At 36.2% G+C, this 16729-nt stretch overlaps 2 protein-coding genes across 3 annotated transcripts; both read left to right on the top strand.

The window, feature by feature from the left end:
• The first annotated feature begins 199 nt into the window (after positions 1–199).
• On the top strand, positions 200–16542 carry LOC142981221 (retinol dehydrogenase 13-like). Of its 2 annotated transcripts, none has more exons than XM_076126965.1 (8): positions 200–343; positions 11249–11332; positions 12622–12748; positions 12979–13115; positions 13757–13913; positions 14373–14541; positions 15209–15413; positions 15826–16542. In XM_076126965.1, the coding sequence occupies exons 2-8, from the start codon at positions 11259–11261 to the stop codon at positions 15956–15958; spliced, it is 1002 nt and encodes a 333-aa protein (XP_075983080.1). In that variant the 5' UTR covers positions 200–343; positions 11249–11258; the 3' UTR covers positions 15959–16542. The 2 variants fall into 2 exon arrangements, with proteins under 2 accessions (XP_075983080.1, XP_075983081.1); XM_076126966.1 differs by lacking the exon at positions 200–343 and adding an exon at positions 11033–11171.
• LOC142981220 (patj homolog) lies at positions 351–6118 on the top strand. Its single transcript, XM_076126964.1, has one exon. It carries the CDS (start codon positions 532–534, stop codon positions 2530–2532), a length of 2001 nt encoding a protein of 666 aa, XP_075983079.1. The 5' UTR covers positions 351–531; the 3' UTR covers positions 2533–6118.
• Positions 16543–16729: the final 187 nt, after the last annotated feature.

Here is a 16729-nt window from a genome sequence, read left to right on the forward strand (position 1 = left end):
CTATATGAAATACGTTTAATCATGTATAATTTATTTGAATATTTAACGAAATTGTTTACACAGTAGTTGGTTTTACTGGTGTAAAACTTCATCACAATTTCATATAATTCTCAATCTCGTTGAGATTACGTGAGACTCATAAGATATAGTAAAGGAACGGTAGTTTTAGCAGTGATAAAATATTTTCACTTAATTGTTAATAAATTCAACAAAAAGTATTATCGAGATAAATTACGAAATAATTTCTAATGACATTTTATCACAAAAATAGTAGAAATTGAATTTATTCGACGGACACACCTGCGTGCAGCTGGCCACATTCTGCTGTCTCCGATTTCAGCAAGTATGTAAATGTCATACATATAATTTACAAAATTTTTACGTTATCAACGGTTCGCGTTGAATTTTTTACGTTCCGCGGTGTGTTTTGTGTCGGTACTCGTGACGTAAACAGAGCGATGTCGGCGCTGGAGGCTCATAACCTCCGCGCGGCGCGCGCTCGCTGCATCACGTAACGACGGGAGAGACCTGATGGTGAGACAAACCGCGATGGTGCTGAGTACCGAGTGGGCGCAGGTGGAAGTCGTCGAGCTCACCAATGATGGCAACGGTCTCGGGTTCAACCTGGTAGGCGGCCGGAGCACCGGTGTTGTGATCAAGTACGTGCTGCCCGGAGGCGTCGCGGACAAGGACGGACGGCTACAGAGCGGCGACCACGTCCTGCAGGTCGGCTCCGTCAACTTGCGCGGCTTCACGTCCGAGCAGGTCGCCGCGGTGTTGCGCCAGGCGGGGCCAGCCGTGCGGCTATTAGTCGCTCGGCCCGCCGATCCTGCGGCAGCGTTGCGGGCTCCCCTGCCCGGCACAGCTCTAGTACCCACGAAGATCCTCGCAGATCCCGAACTTCTCGACCGACATCTTATAGAAACAGGCTACGGTGCAGTGTATGATCTGTCTCAGTGCTACACAGATTACATCAATGGTCAGAATGGTGATGCCGAGGCGAGCATCGTGGCGGCCGCTGTGAGCGTGATCGGCGACAATCCCCTGCAGATACCCGACCACCCCATCATCTCTGACTCTATATCACCCACCATCACTATCACTGTGCCTGTGGAGCTGCCCAACTTGCCTGAGGTTGAGATAGTGCATGTGGATTTGAACAAGAATGTGTATGGACTGGGCATCACTGTAGCTGGTTATGTTTGTGAGAAAGAGGAACTATCTGGAATATTTGTGAAGAGTATTATTGAAGGCAGCAGTGCTGAACAAAGTGGTAAAATTAAGATTAATGATAGAATAATAGAAGTAGATGGTAACTCTTTAGCGGATAAGACTAACCCCCAAGCGGTTGAGATTTTAAGAAACACGGGCATATCTGTGCACTTAGTGTTAGAGAGATACTTGCGAGGTCCAAAGTACGAGCACCTTCAGCTGGCGATATTCAATGAGGAGCGTCCCACGTCCCCCTCACCGTCAACCACTACCTTGTCTTGGTTCCCAGTGCCTTCCCAAGCTGATAATAGTACAGTAGAGATAGACCCCGAGCCTGAGTCTAATACTACTATAGACTCTGGTGTGTTAGAGGTTGGAGACAAGGAGGACGAGCCCACACAGGAGGAGCTAGACAGAAGATTTGATGAGATATTGGCTATTGACAAGGAAGATGTAAAGAAAAAGTGGGTAGAAGAAATTGGTCCTGATAAAGAAATATTAATAGCTGAGGTCAATAAACTTGAAGGTCTTGGCATTAGTCTAGAGGGCACAGTTGATGTGGAAGGTGGTCAGGAAGTCAGACCACACCATTATATCAGATCTGTGCTCCCCGAAGGCCCTGTTGGGCAGGAAGGAAGTTTGTCTGCAGGTGACGAACTGCTAGAAGCTAATGAATACAGGCTTCACGGTTTAACTCATACTGAAGTTGTAAATATACTGAAAAATCTTCCTAATAGAGTAAGAATAGTTTGTGCAAGGAGTAGCATAGACAGTGGTCCCCGACCGCTTATTAACTTAGCACCTGATAGAGAAGGATTTGAAGCAAGAAAGATAATTTCTGGCAGCTTGAACAACTTGACAACACTAGTCAAAGCTCAGTCAGACACTTCTATCAACACTTCCAGTACTGCAACACTCACTAATCACTCCGGACAATCTAAGAAGTCTAGATCATTAGAGTGTGTGTCAGGCTTAGCCATGTGGCAGAGTAAAGAGGATATTGTGGAGCTGGTGAAGAGTGACCAAGGGTTAGGCTTCTCTATATTGGACTACCAGGACCCAGTGGACCCTCAAGGAACTGTCATAGTAGTGAGGAGTTTGGTGCCAGGTGGAGTAGCGGAGAAACATGGTGATATTTCACCTGGTGATCGTGTGATGTCAGTGAATGGAGTCAGTATTAAAAATGCGACGTTAGATCAGGCTGTGCAAGCTTTGAAGGGTGCTCCGAGAGGTGTGGTGAAGGTCGGCGTGGCTAGGCCTTTGCCCCCTCACGACTCGAAGTCTAAGAGTAGCACGACACTGAACACGAAGGCGAGTTAATTGTCGCATGTGATTGTAACTGTACTAGTCAAGTTGAGTCATATCTGTTTGTTAAGGGTACATATCGGAGTTAGTAGGCAGGGGGGGCTCTGGTGTGGTCTATGGTGCTATGGATTCAAAGATACAGCTGTAAAAAATTACAAATTTTACAGTAATGGAATAAGTGAAAATATTGGCCTTAAGAATATATATTGTTACCTGAAAAATATCCCAGCTCAAACAAATTATGTGCCTAAAATTAATTCAATATTATCTTATTTTAAAACTACAATATTTTTCCAAAATATCCTTACTACCGCAGTCCATCAGACCCCCTCCGAGGTTCGTTCAGAAGTCATTAGACTTAAGTTTCATAGACAATGGAGACAGAGCTCAAAACTCGTATGATACAATAATAATTAACGCTTTACTAGTAATAGACGTACTTAAGACACTCATGTCATTTTGAATGCACATTTTAATGATAATGCATTTAGTTTGCCTTGGGTTTTATGACAAAATATACTTGTATTAACTACTACAAGCCACGAACCTTGCATACAAGACTACTAAGTTGTCCAACTATATTAACATTAATTTTATTTAATGTGACCTAAGAGAATCAAAACACAATTAAATGATAAATATTATTATGTGTAGTTGAATATTCTATGCTGCAATTCTTGCCATTTCTGTTACATTTTGTACCTAAACCCAAGGCAATCAAAGTATGTAGTTGAAAATATAAGATAATTTTACACAAAAAATGTTCCCTGTATCGAATTTTTTTTACCTATAGAATGTAATATCACAAATCTTGTAGATATTTACCTAAGGGAGCAATTATATAAAAAATTAAAATTTAATGTAAATACGTATATTTGAATCTCACTACACTTTGCATTGAATAGAATAAATATACATTCTTATACATAATAATATTAAATAATATATTTAAATGAGGATTTGAACGTGAATTGAGTTCTGGCCTTTTTATATTTTTTTGTATAAAAAAAATGTATTATTATTTTGTAAGTATTGTGAATACTTTGCGGGTATCTAAGGACGTAGTTTTAATGTAAGGTAGATACTTCTAGAATATGGATTATAGCCTATCATTGAGTGTAATGTTTATCTTAAAATATAACATGCAACTTGTGGAGTCTGGAAGACCCCAATATAAATCATGACCTCCCTGAAAACCTTAGTAGATCTTTAGTAATATAACAAACAATTCATGTTCCTATGAAAAATAAGGCTTAGTGTACAAGGTCTGTGATACCCCACGCGGTCTCCTAGACCTCACAGTTGCGAGAACAAAATTAAACGTCAAAATTTAACGCCATGATTATGCTTTTCCCTGTAAATGAGTGTCGATAAAATCTGAAAGTAATTTCCATAAATTTTCGGTCCTTAGGTACTGTAACTGGTAGGCATTTGTGAATGGTAGCACTAACATTTAGGCGCGCACATGTGATATGAGTGTTTAAACATAAGTTTATTAACTGTACTTGTACATTGTTTTATTGTAAGACAGGCAAATATTTGTAATAAACCCAGCTTTAAGATGAAATGGTTTTGTTGGAGATAGACTTTTGTATGTGTCATCAAAATCTGTTACTTTTAAAAAGACTCTTTCGCGTAAATCTAATGTGTGATGAAGGATGCGATAGGTATAATAATTTAGGTTCGTATTTACTGAATTCATTTCTGACAGCTATGTTTCAAATCTTATATTCCTGGAAGCACTTGCAGCTATTGAATAGCAACACGAAAATTCGGTTTAATTTTTAGATCTAATTTTTAGACACGAAATATTTGGACTCGTGGCCACACCCCTCTATTAATCCGGAATGAGACCCTTTTAGCATAGAAATATATCTAAAAGATACAAAAACATCTATCTTTATATATATAATTCATCTGTAAGTGTGTATGTCACTGAACTTCTCTTAAACGACTGGACCGATTTTGATGAAATTTTTTGTGTCTGTTCAAGGGGATGTGAGACTCACAATTTTGTCCGCTGGACAATGTTTTTTATTTAATTTTTATGGCAAAAGAACGTTTGCCGGGTCAGATAGTTCTTAAATAAATATGCTAACCAAAATTCTGTCTAAGCTAACTACAGTTGAAAACGTTGTTGCAATATCCGTTTAATCTAGTTGTGCTTATCTATAGTAAGTGAAACTTAGTCGAGAGCTTACCTTCAGAGAGTTGACCCAGTTAGCTATAGTTCCAGCCTTCTGTTCGCTACAATTAATTACTTGATAACTTGTGTGTGATTTTGTACTATGTTCGAGAGTAGCGACCTGATTGGAAATATTTTGAATATTAGTTTCTATCCGAACTTCGCCTTTGTGGCATTTTCTAGAGTAATAAGTATAGTGTGTTATACCAGGCTATAAACTATCTGTGTACTAAACTTCAAGATTTTTTCATTATATTTTGGCTTGATTGAGTAACAATTATCATGCTAAATTTCATCAAAATTTATTACAGACCCTAAGTTTAAATTGGGGTCGATAGGCCAGTTAGACGGTCGTTTCTGGGTCACCAATGTTTTAGTGTCATTTAGGATACAGATTACAGTTGCTATGGTGATAATTACATTGTATTTTGGTGGTAATTTGGATATATCGCCTAAATATTTTTAGATGCAATAATTGGGCATAGCTATTCATGCTAAAGTTGTGTTTTGATATTGGTATGCATTTCGCGACCATGACGTTCACTATAAAAAATGCATTGACTGCAAGTGCTTATGATTAGCATTTATCTTTTTATATCGGCCGCTATAAAGTGCGGGTCTTCAGGTAAACTATTTTTAAAGTCAACGTTATTTTTACAAGCTTATGCAACTTTCATATTTTCTTACAAACACCTACTCGCCATTCAGGCCGTGAATAAACGTTTAAATCAAAACTAAATCATCGGCTGTACAGTAATTCATCTCAATTTCCGAGAGCCGACATTTCTAACACTCCATAAATAATAAATTATGGAATCGAACCCAAAATAGAAGGTAACAGTGACTAACAAACAGCTGTGGTTGCTACCGGTTTATTTCGAGGCCAAACAATGGACTATCTCCAACAAGGCACTTCAAATTTTACAAAGTACCTAACTCCAATGTTATTGAGTCAAAGTGAATTGTATTTTAAGTTTTTTTATAAAATATATTGTTTATTAAAAACTGTGATGTACGTATTTTATGCTGTAGTATTTCTTACATAAAAGGACGTCTTTATTTCTAACAGACTTAACTGAAATCAGGAACCTTGTTACATTGGCAACAAATTCTACTATTTGACTGAAAAACATTTTGGTAAATGTATAAATACTGAAAAAAGTTCCAAATAAGCAACGATCACAAAGCATTTTAGACTTTTACCATAACCAGTTGATTAGGTTAAACTGAAAATTGCCATATTTCTGTGTTTTACCGTAACGCCTAGCCTGCCAAGCTCATTTTATTTAAAAAACTTTGTACTATATTCATAATTTATATGCAAATACATAAAAACCTTAAAATATGTACATCACAGTTTTTCTACTACAAAATGTCACAATCTGTCTTTAGCAGAAATATAATTTTAAGTATTAACATGCATTTCTTTGTATTTTATTGTATACAGACTCCCTCAGTATTAAACATTTAGTATTATTTTCGAATAAACATTTTTTGTATACCATCCTTTTGGAAGAAATCGTAAAAAAAATACGCAAATTAAATTTGTTTCGGCTTGTTATGCGGTCAATTTTAGAAAATATATATTATATTATTTACATATATTATAGTATTAAATACTGACACTAAATAGTGTAAGCTTTTTACACGAAAATAAGTAATTTTGTGTCACGAAAATAATTATTGCTATTGGAAAAAAAATATCGTCTTAAACGCATGGAAATAAAAAGGTACCTACTGGTTAAAAATTGAAAAATAAATATTTGAGAAAAGAACAAAAGTACTTCCTTTTAATTACATTACTAAAACTTTCTAAAATTAACATACGTCAAAGTTATAATATGAAAACTATTCGCAACCATATTTTTATTCTCTCATAAAGGAACTTTAATAAGTGGTCACCAAGTCATGAATTACTAACGTGATCGTACGTTCCACCTTTTGAAAGATTGTCCCGCGTTTAACTTTTCCGATGCAGTGGTCGAGAATTTTTTTTTCAAAATTGTATGTATTTAAGCCCTTCCTACTCAAAAAAAACTATGGCCCATTAACCCCCGGTATCTGAGGTACATTTAGCGGTAATTTATCTATTCAATAGCGATTTTTATACGTATTTTAACGCTATTGAATAGGTAAACTACCGTTAAATGTACTCGGAAACCGGGCATAAATGACTCATATTGGTCACGTTGAGAAGTTATTACTTTATCCACAGGAACAAAATTTCATATCTTAAAATGAAATCCTATATCAATAAATTATTGTACAATTCCACGGCTCTGCGGTACTTTTCTATTTTGATTTATCAAAGCAGTAGTTATTTTTAAATGCAATGCCTCTGCTTCGTGTTTAGTTCGAAAAGTGTTTGTTGCCGCAATCGATAGGAATTCTCCAATGTTATTATATGGGACGGTATTAATAGAATTGGGCCTAAGATTGTTTTTCGTCGACGCAAACGAAGCTGTGATCCTTGAAGATCTCTTACTATTGGAATGTTCCACGTAAATACAGTTACTTTTGGTCGTAGGTTAACTTAATGATATTTTTATCTATCTAATTGTATTTGTGAATTATCAAAAATAAGTTTACCTTTTGTTTTGTTTATGGTACTTTTGATATTTCTCACAAAAATCTAGGAAAATTGACAACAGAATTCACAGCCCAATTTTCTGAAAATGTCTTATTAGGCAAGTTCCTTATGACGAAACTTTTAAATTGGGTAGTTTTACAAACCAAACGCTGCTGTAAAACTTTACCTGCTAGAGCTACAAACAATAAAAGCAACTGAATAAAAATCCAGCAAGTCAAAACACCATTTTAAGTAATTACAATAAAAAAGGTCCATTTAATAACCAAACTTAAATATTTTGTATAGAGTGCACGAACGTTGGGCGGCCATATATCATAAAAACACGGGCATTGCGTGTTTCAACCAATGCCCATTGTAAATTACTATAAAACTCACACATTTGGGCTGTGCCTTTAGTAAAGCGGGGCGTCGGATCAGAAACCCTTGGTGTCTGATATTTTGTAGGGCAGCTTTTAACCTATTTTCCGAAGTTTCCCCAATGACATAAAATAGTGGGCGAATATAACTTTTACTACAAAAGTAATTCTAACCTTGGTTGTTTTCAAATAAAACTGCCAATTAATTGCATAGTTTATTCATTAATAAAAACAAATTATGCTCGACTCTCTGTCGACCAGTTGACTGATGAAGACATATTTTGGTCAATAAGTCTAGTAAAGGGAAGAAAACTATAACAGCTAATATCTCTGTCCGCTCCCCGCTCCTCCACTCAAAATCACGGCGTTATTATTACTCGACCAAAATCGTATATCGTATTAACACTTACATAAAAATGCGGAAATTGTATCACAGCTAAATATAACTGAAATAAAATATACTTCACGTGCGAACTGACGATTACCAAATTGTTAGAACACTTTTATAATAATGAAAAGAACTTTTGAAACCAAAAGCGTGAGCAGTAAGAGCGTCATTAGCATTAGATCTTTGAAAGTTTAAAAAGACACTGACCGGTCTAGGATTTTAGTTTATGTTTGAAGTTTTAAACGTGATGATTTTTTTAGAGCTTTTTTTTTAATGCTTTATGCATACACTTGCACTCTGGTAGAGTGCAAGGTTATGTGGCACTCTCCCTCTACTAAATATCTTTCTGCTCTAGCGTAACAAAAGAGGATACCTACTTACTTCTCTTAAAAACTGTAACATGGCCCTACTAAAGTTCAAAAAATACCTACTAAAACCCAACAATAAAAATAATATTCAGCAATGGATTGTCTGAAAAAATCTCTGAATAAAGTTTCAAAGAGTTATTTTAATAAAATAACCTTTACAAAAAGTGTTGCTTAAGTTCACGACAGCAGCGCAATGTGTGGTGGGCGTACAAGATTGTGTACGTTTCAAAGAATGTTCATAAATAAGAAAGTTTTCTCGGTATGCTTTTGTCAATGTGATCCAATTTCGTCGTATGAAACCAGGTGCATTGTTGAAGTTATATTCGTTGCCAGACTTTTTTCGTACAACAATTTCTATGCCAAGAAACAATCTTGTGGAAACTAAACAACGCATACAAAAAAATATATAAAAAGTTAGTGCGAAGACGAAAAATAGAAATGTAGGCAAAGAGTGCTGATAAACTAATATATTAATTATCTTATTTGTGATAAAAATAAAATACAAAACAAACTGATTATTGATTTGAAAATATAAAATGTGTAGTTATGTGTTTGATGTTAACTGTAGCCTAATTAATTTAACTAGATATTTGTACCGCGCTTCGTACGGACCCAAAAAACTTTCAAATTACATCTCCTGTCACTTGTGAGATGGCTTAAACGACAGTATGCATAACAAGTTTGGAAACATACCGTGCATCACCATTTCTTATTTTTCTTTATCAAAATGTTAGTACCCTAATCTCAATATTATATTTATAAACCCTCACTATATAATGCTGAATGAATGTAATACGAATATTGTAATTTTAACCGGAAATCACACGGTAATTTTGTATAATACAATCATTTGTCAGCCATTGGACTGAAAGCCGTCACACGACACGACAGTATCGTGACGTTGCAATCTTATTTTACGGCCATTTTCAATGCCCTATCTTTTCACTGTTTACTTACTTAACCCCCGGTTTCTGAGGTACATTTAGCGGTAGTTTATCTATTCAATAGCGCCTGTGCTGACATGACAGTTTAAATAGATAAACTACCGCTAAATGTGCCTCAGAAACCGGGCACAAGCATTATCTGCAATTCTATCGTTCTTGACTTTCTGTAACCTATTCAAGGATGAAATATTCCTACAAAATTCAGTTAATGATAGATCATTCAAATTTTAATTATTACTTATCATTAATATCGCAATCTATCTTTAATCCTTGGTAGAGACCCGAAAATGGTCGTAGCATTCCTAAAATGCCGTGGCGAGAAAAATCGTGTCGTGTGACGGTAAATAAAAGTATCCATTGTCACATATTCCTCGGGACATATAAATAAACAGCACATGTAATATAACGATTCACACTTAGCCTTACACTCAAATGTAATATAAAAATGATAAATATAAATATGAAAATTATAACGACTTTCATTTCACAACTTCATATCTAAGCTCTGTAAAACCCCCGCTATAGCACTTTTCCTGACCCGGGATTCAAATCCGACGCCTTGAGATCTAGAGTTGCATTTATAATTATTACATGTCGGCCCAAAGAAGCAACCAAGAACTGTAAAATAAGATATCCAGGTATCTCTGAAAAATAATTTTCTCGTCCAAGAAACTCAGCTTTTACCACAAACTTAACTAAGTATCAATTTCCTTTTAGACTATAACACGTTCCCAATTTACAAATGGAGCCACTGATTTCTGTATTTTACACAACTTTGGAGTTAAGCCTATCAATTTCACGCCGTAGTATCAGATACGTACATAAAATGCGTTAGGCTTGCTACACACCTTTTCTTGTTAGTCAGAATCGAACAAGGGGGAGGAATATCGAATAAGCTTAGTTGAATGTTCGAGATAAGGGCCGCAATTGGAGCTACCCGATTGGTATTCGCCACAACCTAATGTAGTAGTTATTATGAGTCGGCTTTTGCGTTCCACAGATATTCTAATCGAATGATTAGTCCGAATGAATAATGTGATCGGCACAAGCCGAACAGATGCAGTAATTGCTTCGAGTCGGTACCGAACAAGTGATCCGAATCGGTTTTGTTGTTCGATAAATTTTGCGGAACCAAATATGTGTGTAGCAAGCCTTAGTCTTGCATATTTTAGTCGTTTACGAACAAATCAGGTAGACGCAAGGATCCTAATCTAATAAACTTTTTATACGCCATCAATTATGCATGCGTAACCCAGTCTGTACCTCAGGTAGATAATATCTACTGTAGCTGACTTATGTAGGTCAAACAGGTTCGATTTCTTGGTCAGTGTTATAAGATAGCCTTTTAGGGAAGTCCTAAGTGAGAGAATAATTTAGCCGTTACGTACAAAAAAGACTGTTATAAAAATAAATTGCTGCGGATTCGGTCTTTTTTTTAATTTACAAGTGATTAATTTTATTACTTGTCTCATCGAAATAAGTTAATCTGTTTGGCAATAATGTTCTAAGTACTCAGATATAGTACAATAGTATATTAGGAATTAATACGAACACGTATTTTATCTTCAAATGCCTGATGGCGCAGGTAACACTGGCCATGGTGACAGGCTGAATTAGCGATGACAGGACTCCGTGTATATGACGCGGACGAATATACATATACCCTCATTTGTTTTCTCCAGATACCGGCACATACTAAACTAGTAAAGTGCTATAGCTCTTCTGCATTTATTCAAATAATTATATTAATTATTAGTAACTAATCTTGGAAAGTAAATCGCAGTAATCAACTACTAATGTGTTCAGAGAAGCAACCACAGCGGGTAATTTATTCTTCTGATCATATTGTAATTTGTCTTAGCCTAAAGATTGTATGATTGATAAGAGTGTTTCATTGCAGATATTCCAACATGTGGATCCCGAGCACGCCGGTGACCATCATCTCAACTGTAGCTGCTTCTTTCGGTGCTGTTTGTATATTCAAGTAAGTTTTTTCTTTCCTTTATTATCGTGTGGTAGATCACAATCATCAAATCGAATGATTATCATAGACTTAGTAGGGCTTGAACGATATAAAACCAAAATAAATTTGAATCTTCAGTGCAGTAATTAATTATACTAAAGTCCAATAACTTAGAGAGCTCTGTAAGCAAGGTTTAGGCTGGATAAGGTATTCAAAATTCATAATTTAGAACATCAGTGACCCACAGTTTTATGCAGCTGGCGATGATCTGCTTGATACAGCTTATATAAGGCTAAAAAGTGCTAGATCACAGAGCCGTAAAACGGAATAACAAAAAAAAGATACAGCTTATATGTTTTGGAAATACCCGAAATTGTTCATTATAATTTAGATAGGTAAATCGCGTACCTGGGATGTCTATAGTTGTCAGACTGTAGCAATAAAATTTTGATAACAAATTTTTGGACAGCTCATACAAAATATAAAGAAAGTAAGCACTCCTTAAAATTGGAAATACGTAGGTACTAATTTATATTCGCTAACTAAATGAACATGCTTGACCCATAATAAAAGAACGCGTCCAAATCAGTATTATATTTAAAAATACCTACTGGTTTAAAAATATTTGTTTGTTTTTATCAATAAACAGTCTACCAGGCGTTAACTTGTAAATATATAATTTCGTACACAAATAACACCGGCGCCGTACATTTGTCTCATAAGTAATGCATAAGGAAATTATAGCTATCACGGCTCTCTGCTATTGATTGAAACTTGTAACTTTGTCATACACACGACAGATAGGGTTGTTTATAAAGGTCTATATTTAGAATAGACACTTTTATACATATTGTGTGGGTAAATATTTGTTTAAGTTGGTAGGTTTAATTAGATTTCGTGGCCTAGACTTTACAGTACCTACGTACCTACATATGTATAATGTCCGTACGTACGCGTACCTGTAGAGTATGTATAAAGTATAGTTATAGTAGTATTGAGGATAAGGTTTTGGTGCAATCCTGAAATTTAAGTCCTGTTTTACCAGCCCTTGATATTAACTACGATGTGATCATTAGTGTAAGTAAAGTAGACAAGTAATGAAACAGGTCAATGTGAAGAAAAAGTATAAGCGATAATCGTTGTCAAATTACAAAAGAAACAAATATTGCCTAATTCATTTATCTGACACAGTTTGAACCACAGGAAGGGATATAATTACTTTAAATCTCCATTTGAAAACTGCCAAAAATGTAGCAAGAAATCACTTAGCCGTAGGTACTATAACGATTCTAATGCTGTTTTTGTTACAGAGACTTCTACAATGGTTCCCCATATGACCGCGACGTGCGTGCTGAAGGCAAGACCGTCATCGTGACGGGCGCCACCAGCGGGATTGGGAAAGAAGCCGCCTGGGACTTCGCTGTTAGAGGCGCTAAGGTACGTGTAGAAATTTATTTGTTGAAGAAATAATGTGTTCTAAATCCACTTGATACCTACCGACGTTTCATTATGTAAAGATGTTCTTAACTAACAATCAGAAAGAATAAACTGGATTAAGTACTCTCTTGGACAATTCGTCATCGATTTTGTCTTGAGACTAGTTTGACCAGTCACGTCTTTTGCTATCTTTGGGTTCAAAAACATGTTGGTATTTTCCCATGGTGTAGGTGTTCATGGCATGTCGCGACATGGAGAAGTGCGAGACGGTGCGGCGCGACATCGTGCTGGAGTCTCACAACAAGTACGTGTACTGCCGACCCTGCGACCTCGCCAGCCTGCAGAGCGTCAGGGACTTTGTTAAGAGGTGAGCTAATATTGCCTTATGTTCTGTCTAAAAGACTTTTTCATCTATACTAATATTATAAAGCTGAAGAGTTTGTTTGTTTGTTTGAACGCGCTAATCTCAGGAACTACTGGTCCGATTTGAAAAATTCTTTCAGTGTTAGATAGTCCATTTATCTAGGAAGGTTATAGGCTATATATCATCACGCTACGACCAATAGGAGCAGAGTACCAGTGAAAAATGATAGAAAAACGGGGAAAAATTTTATGAAGTTGAAGTTGCGCGTGTCAGCTAGTATTAGATATGTGTGTAAGAATCAGTAATAATGATCACTTGTTCTAATGGTAAAGGAAAACATCATAATAACCATGCATGCCTTAGAGTGCTTTATTTAACATAGGGGTAAGCAAAATCCCTAACTAGACTTGCGTGATGGACTCAAGGTCTAGCCCCTTATTCCGGGAGGAGATACCTGCCATTATTTTTTACCTAAATCAATTAACCTAAGTTAATGAATCAATTAATTGACGTCAATGTTTAGAATTTGCCTGCCTTTGTAGCGTATAGGTAATTTTAGCAAATGCTTCGCAAAGGTCACGGGTTTGACTTCCCGGTCCGACGAAAAAGATATTTCCCAGTATTTAAATTGTTTTTCCATTCAGGTTCAAGTCCGAGGAGCCTCGCGTGGACGTGTTGGTGAACAACGCGGGCGTGATGGAGCCGCCCGCCGGCGTCACGCGGGACGGCTTCGAGACGCAGCTTGGAGTCAACCACCTCGGACACTTCCTGCTTACTGGACTACTCATGGACACGCTGAAGGTAGAAAATAAATATTAAGATTTTCTGGTTATATATTTAGGCATAATGATATTGATTTTGAAGTTCAGGTTTGGAAATTTTGATAAAATATGCATTATTCACGGATCCCGGATTTAACTATCAATAAAAAAAATACATGGACGTAGATGAATTTTTGCATTGTTTTAGAAGAAATCGTATTTAACTTGCTTTGTCTTTCGTTATTAATGATTACCTTTATAGAATAAAGTATAACTGAGCAAAAAAAACTACGCCCGTAACTTCTAAAATAAACAAATAAAATTATTTCCCGTAGGTACATACATTTAGTTCCACATTATATAATACAAATGTCATATATTTACCTACCTAATCGCAATTCGGTTAATACAAAACTTTTGTTTTATTACAAAACATGTACCAATACATTTTTGAGTTTATCAAAACCTTTATTTCATATCTCACTATTGTTATCCTCAGGAGTCAGCGCCAAGCCGCGTGGTGATAGTATCAGGCTCGGCCCACCAGCGCGGCCGCGTCCACAAGGAGGACCTCAACCTGACCAACAAGTACGACGCGGCTGACGCCTACGCGCAGAGCAAGCTCGCCAACATGCTGTTTGCTAGGGAACTTGGCAAGAGACTGCTAGGTCAGTAGTTGTATTTACTCAATAGCTGACCCGCGCAACTTCGCTTGCGTCACGTTTGAGAGATCCGTCAAATTTTTTCCCCGTTTTTGTAACATTTTTTACTGGTACTCTGCTCCTATTGGTCGTAGCGTGATGATATATAACCTATAGCCTTCCCCGATAAATGGGCTATCTAACACTGAAATATTTTTTCCAATCAGACCAGAAGTTCCCGAGATTAGCGCGTTCAAACAAACAAACTCTTCAGCTTTATAATATTAGTATAGAACTAGAGATTAGAAGTTTCAAACGCTAAAATGAATTATTGAGATTGGAAATTGAAGACTAAGACAGGTCGTCCCCATGCCATCTGTATTTTACTGTGTAGACACGGTAAAAAACGTAATCCCACATGCATTTTTATTACACTGCATAGTGATAGTTGGTTTACATTTGGATTACAAGAAGAGAACCTCTGAATTTATAATGTCGCTTTAAAATTATTTAATTTATTGTCGCGATGTTCAGTTGTCAATGTCTTTCCGCTTGACCAAATTATCACTTCAGACTTACCCAATTTTTGTCAAGGTCATATTTAGAATGTCCTCGAGTATATAATGCATTTCAGCAAGTTCGTACACGTGCACATACACGCACATATACGCACTCTCACCCAACAAACTTGCAGGAACGGGCGTGTCAGTAGTAGCCATAGACCCGTGCCTGACGGACACGAACCTGACGCGCCACATGTCCATGACGAAGAGCGTGACGCGGTTCCTGGTGTACCCGCTGTTCTGGCCCTTCATGAAGACGGCCAAGATCGGCGGCCAGGCCATCGTGCACGCGGCACTCGATCCCGCGCTTGATAAGAGTGCGGGAGATTACTATGTGTAAGATAATATGATTAAAAATAACCATAATCCACACTTCTCGGTAGTCATATTTAATTTTTGTTGTATTTATAGATTATGTCTTATTATCATTTTACGTTGATTTTATGAGGATTTTAGTTTTATATATATATTTTAGATACTAATTAAAAAATAACTGTATTGCATCTTATGATTAAAACGCTCGGGAAAAAATTATATAATATGTAAGTCGAAATCATTTAGACAATTTTCAATTCAGCTAAAAATGCATTCTCAAATATATAATACCTGCATATAGGTAACACTAATGGCCAGTTTAACAGCTTACGGATAAGTAACGGGGATTGTACAAAATCTCATATCAAAATTCCATCCAAATTATTAAAATGCGGTGAAAACAGCCATAACAATATACTCCTTCTCTTTCTAGTGACATGAAGAAGAAAGAGCCATCAAAGCTAGCTCAAGACTTCGAACTATCACTCTGGTTATGGAAGGTCAGCGAGAAATGGACCCGTCTCGACGAACACAAGGCTGCCATCAAAGAAGCCAACGCCGCGTGATATTATATTACTTAGTAGTTTTGTACGACTGATTTGCACTCCATTCGTATTTACAAACACCATAGGATCTGTGAAACTACAGTTTTAAAAGAGCAAAACCATAATTTTCCGGATAAGACTTACCCTCTTATTCATAAAAATATATGAAGTTATGAAAGGCTCATAGAGATTTGTTTCTTTCACTCCGTAGCGAAATGAAAAAGAGAAAACAGGTTGTAGTAGTTTTTTAACTAAAATAGGGTTTATAATGTGTTTATGAATAAGAGGGTTTGTTTATTATGATATGATATAAGTTATTTATGAAGTTCAAGTCCCTTTTTTTTAATAAGATCTTGGATCCGACATCGAATATAGTTTTGAAAAGCATTTTTGACCTTGACTGTGTTCATAGTTCCAAACACCGACTTTTAGTCTTATCTATAATCGCAAGAGGAATGTATATTGTAGCTGTTTTAGACTGCTGATTCTTTAACTGCCAGTGTTGCTTTTTGATGCAGCGAATGAAAGAAAGCGTGAACTGCGATATAATGTGTGTTAGTGCATTTATATTGTTATTTAGTTAATAAATGTAGAATAATTTTGAATTACTGAATTTATTTTCTTAATCTATTAAAATTATAAATGCGGTTTGTAGTGATGTTATGTTTAATGTATTATGTTTGTCACTTGTTGATGCAAAACCTATTGAATGGATATTGATGAGAGTTTGTACATAGATAGTTTTAGCCATTTATTTGCAAAAAATCTAATATAATCAATTTGCAAAAAAAA

The sequence above is a fragment of the Anticarsia gemmatalis genome, chromosome 19 (assembly GCF_050436995.1).
Source record: "Anticarsia gemmatalis isolate Benzon Research Colony breed Stoneville strain chromosome 19, ilAntGemm2 primary, whole genome shotgun sequence".
Lineage (NCBI taxonomy): Eukaryota > Metazoa > Arthropoda > Insecta > Lepidoptera > Erebidae > Anticarsia > Anticarsia gemmatalis.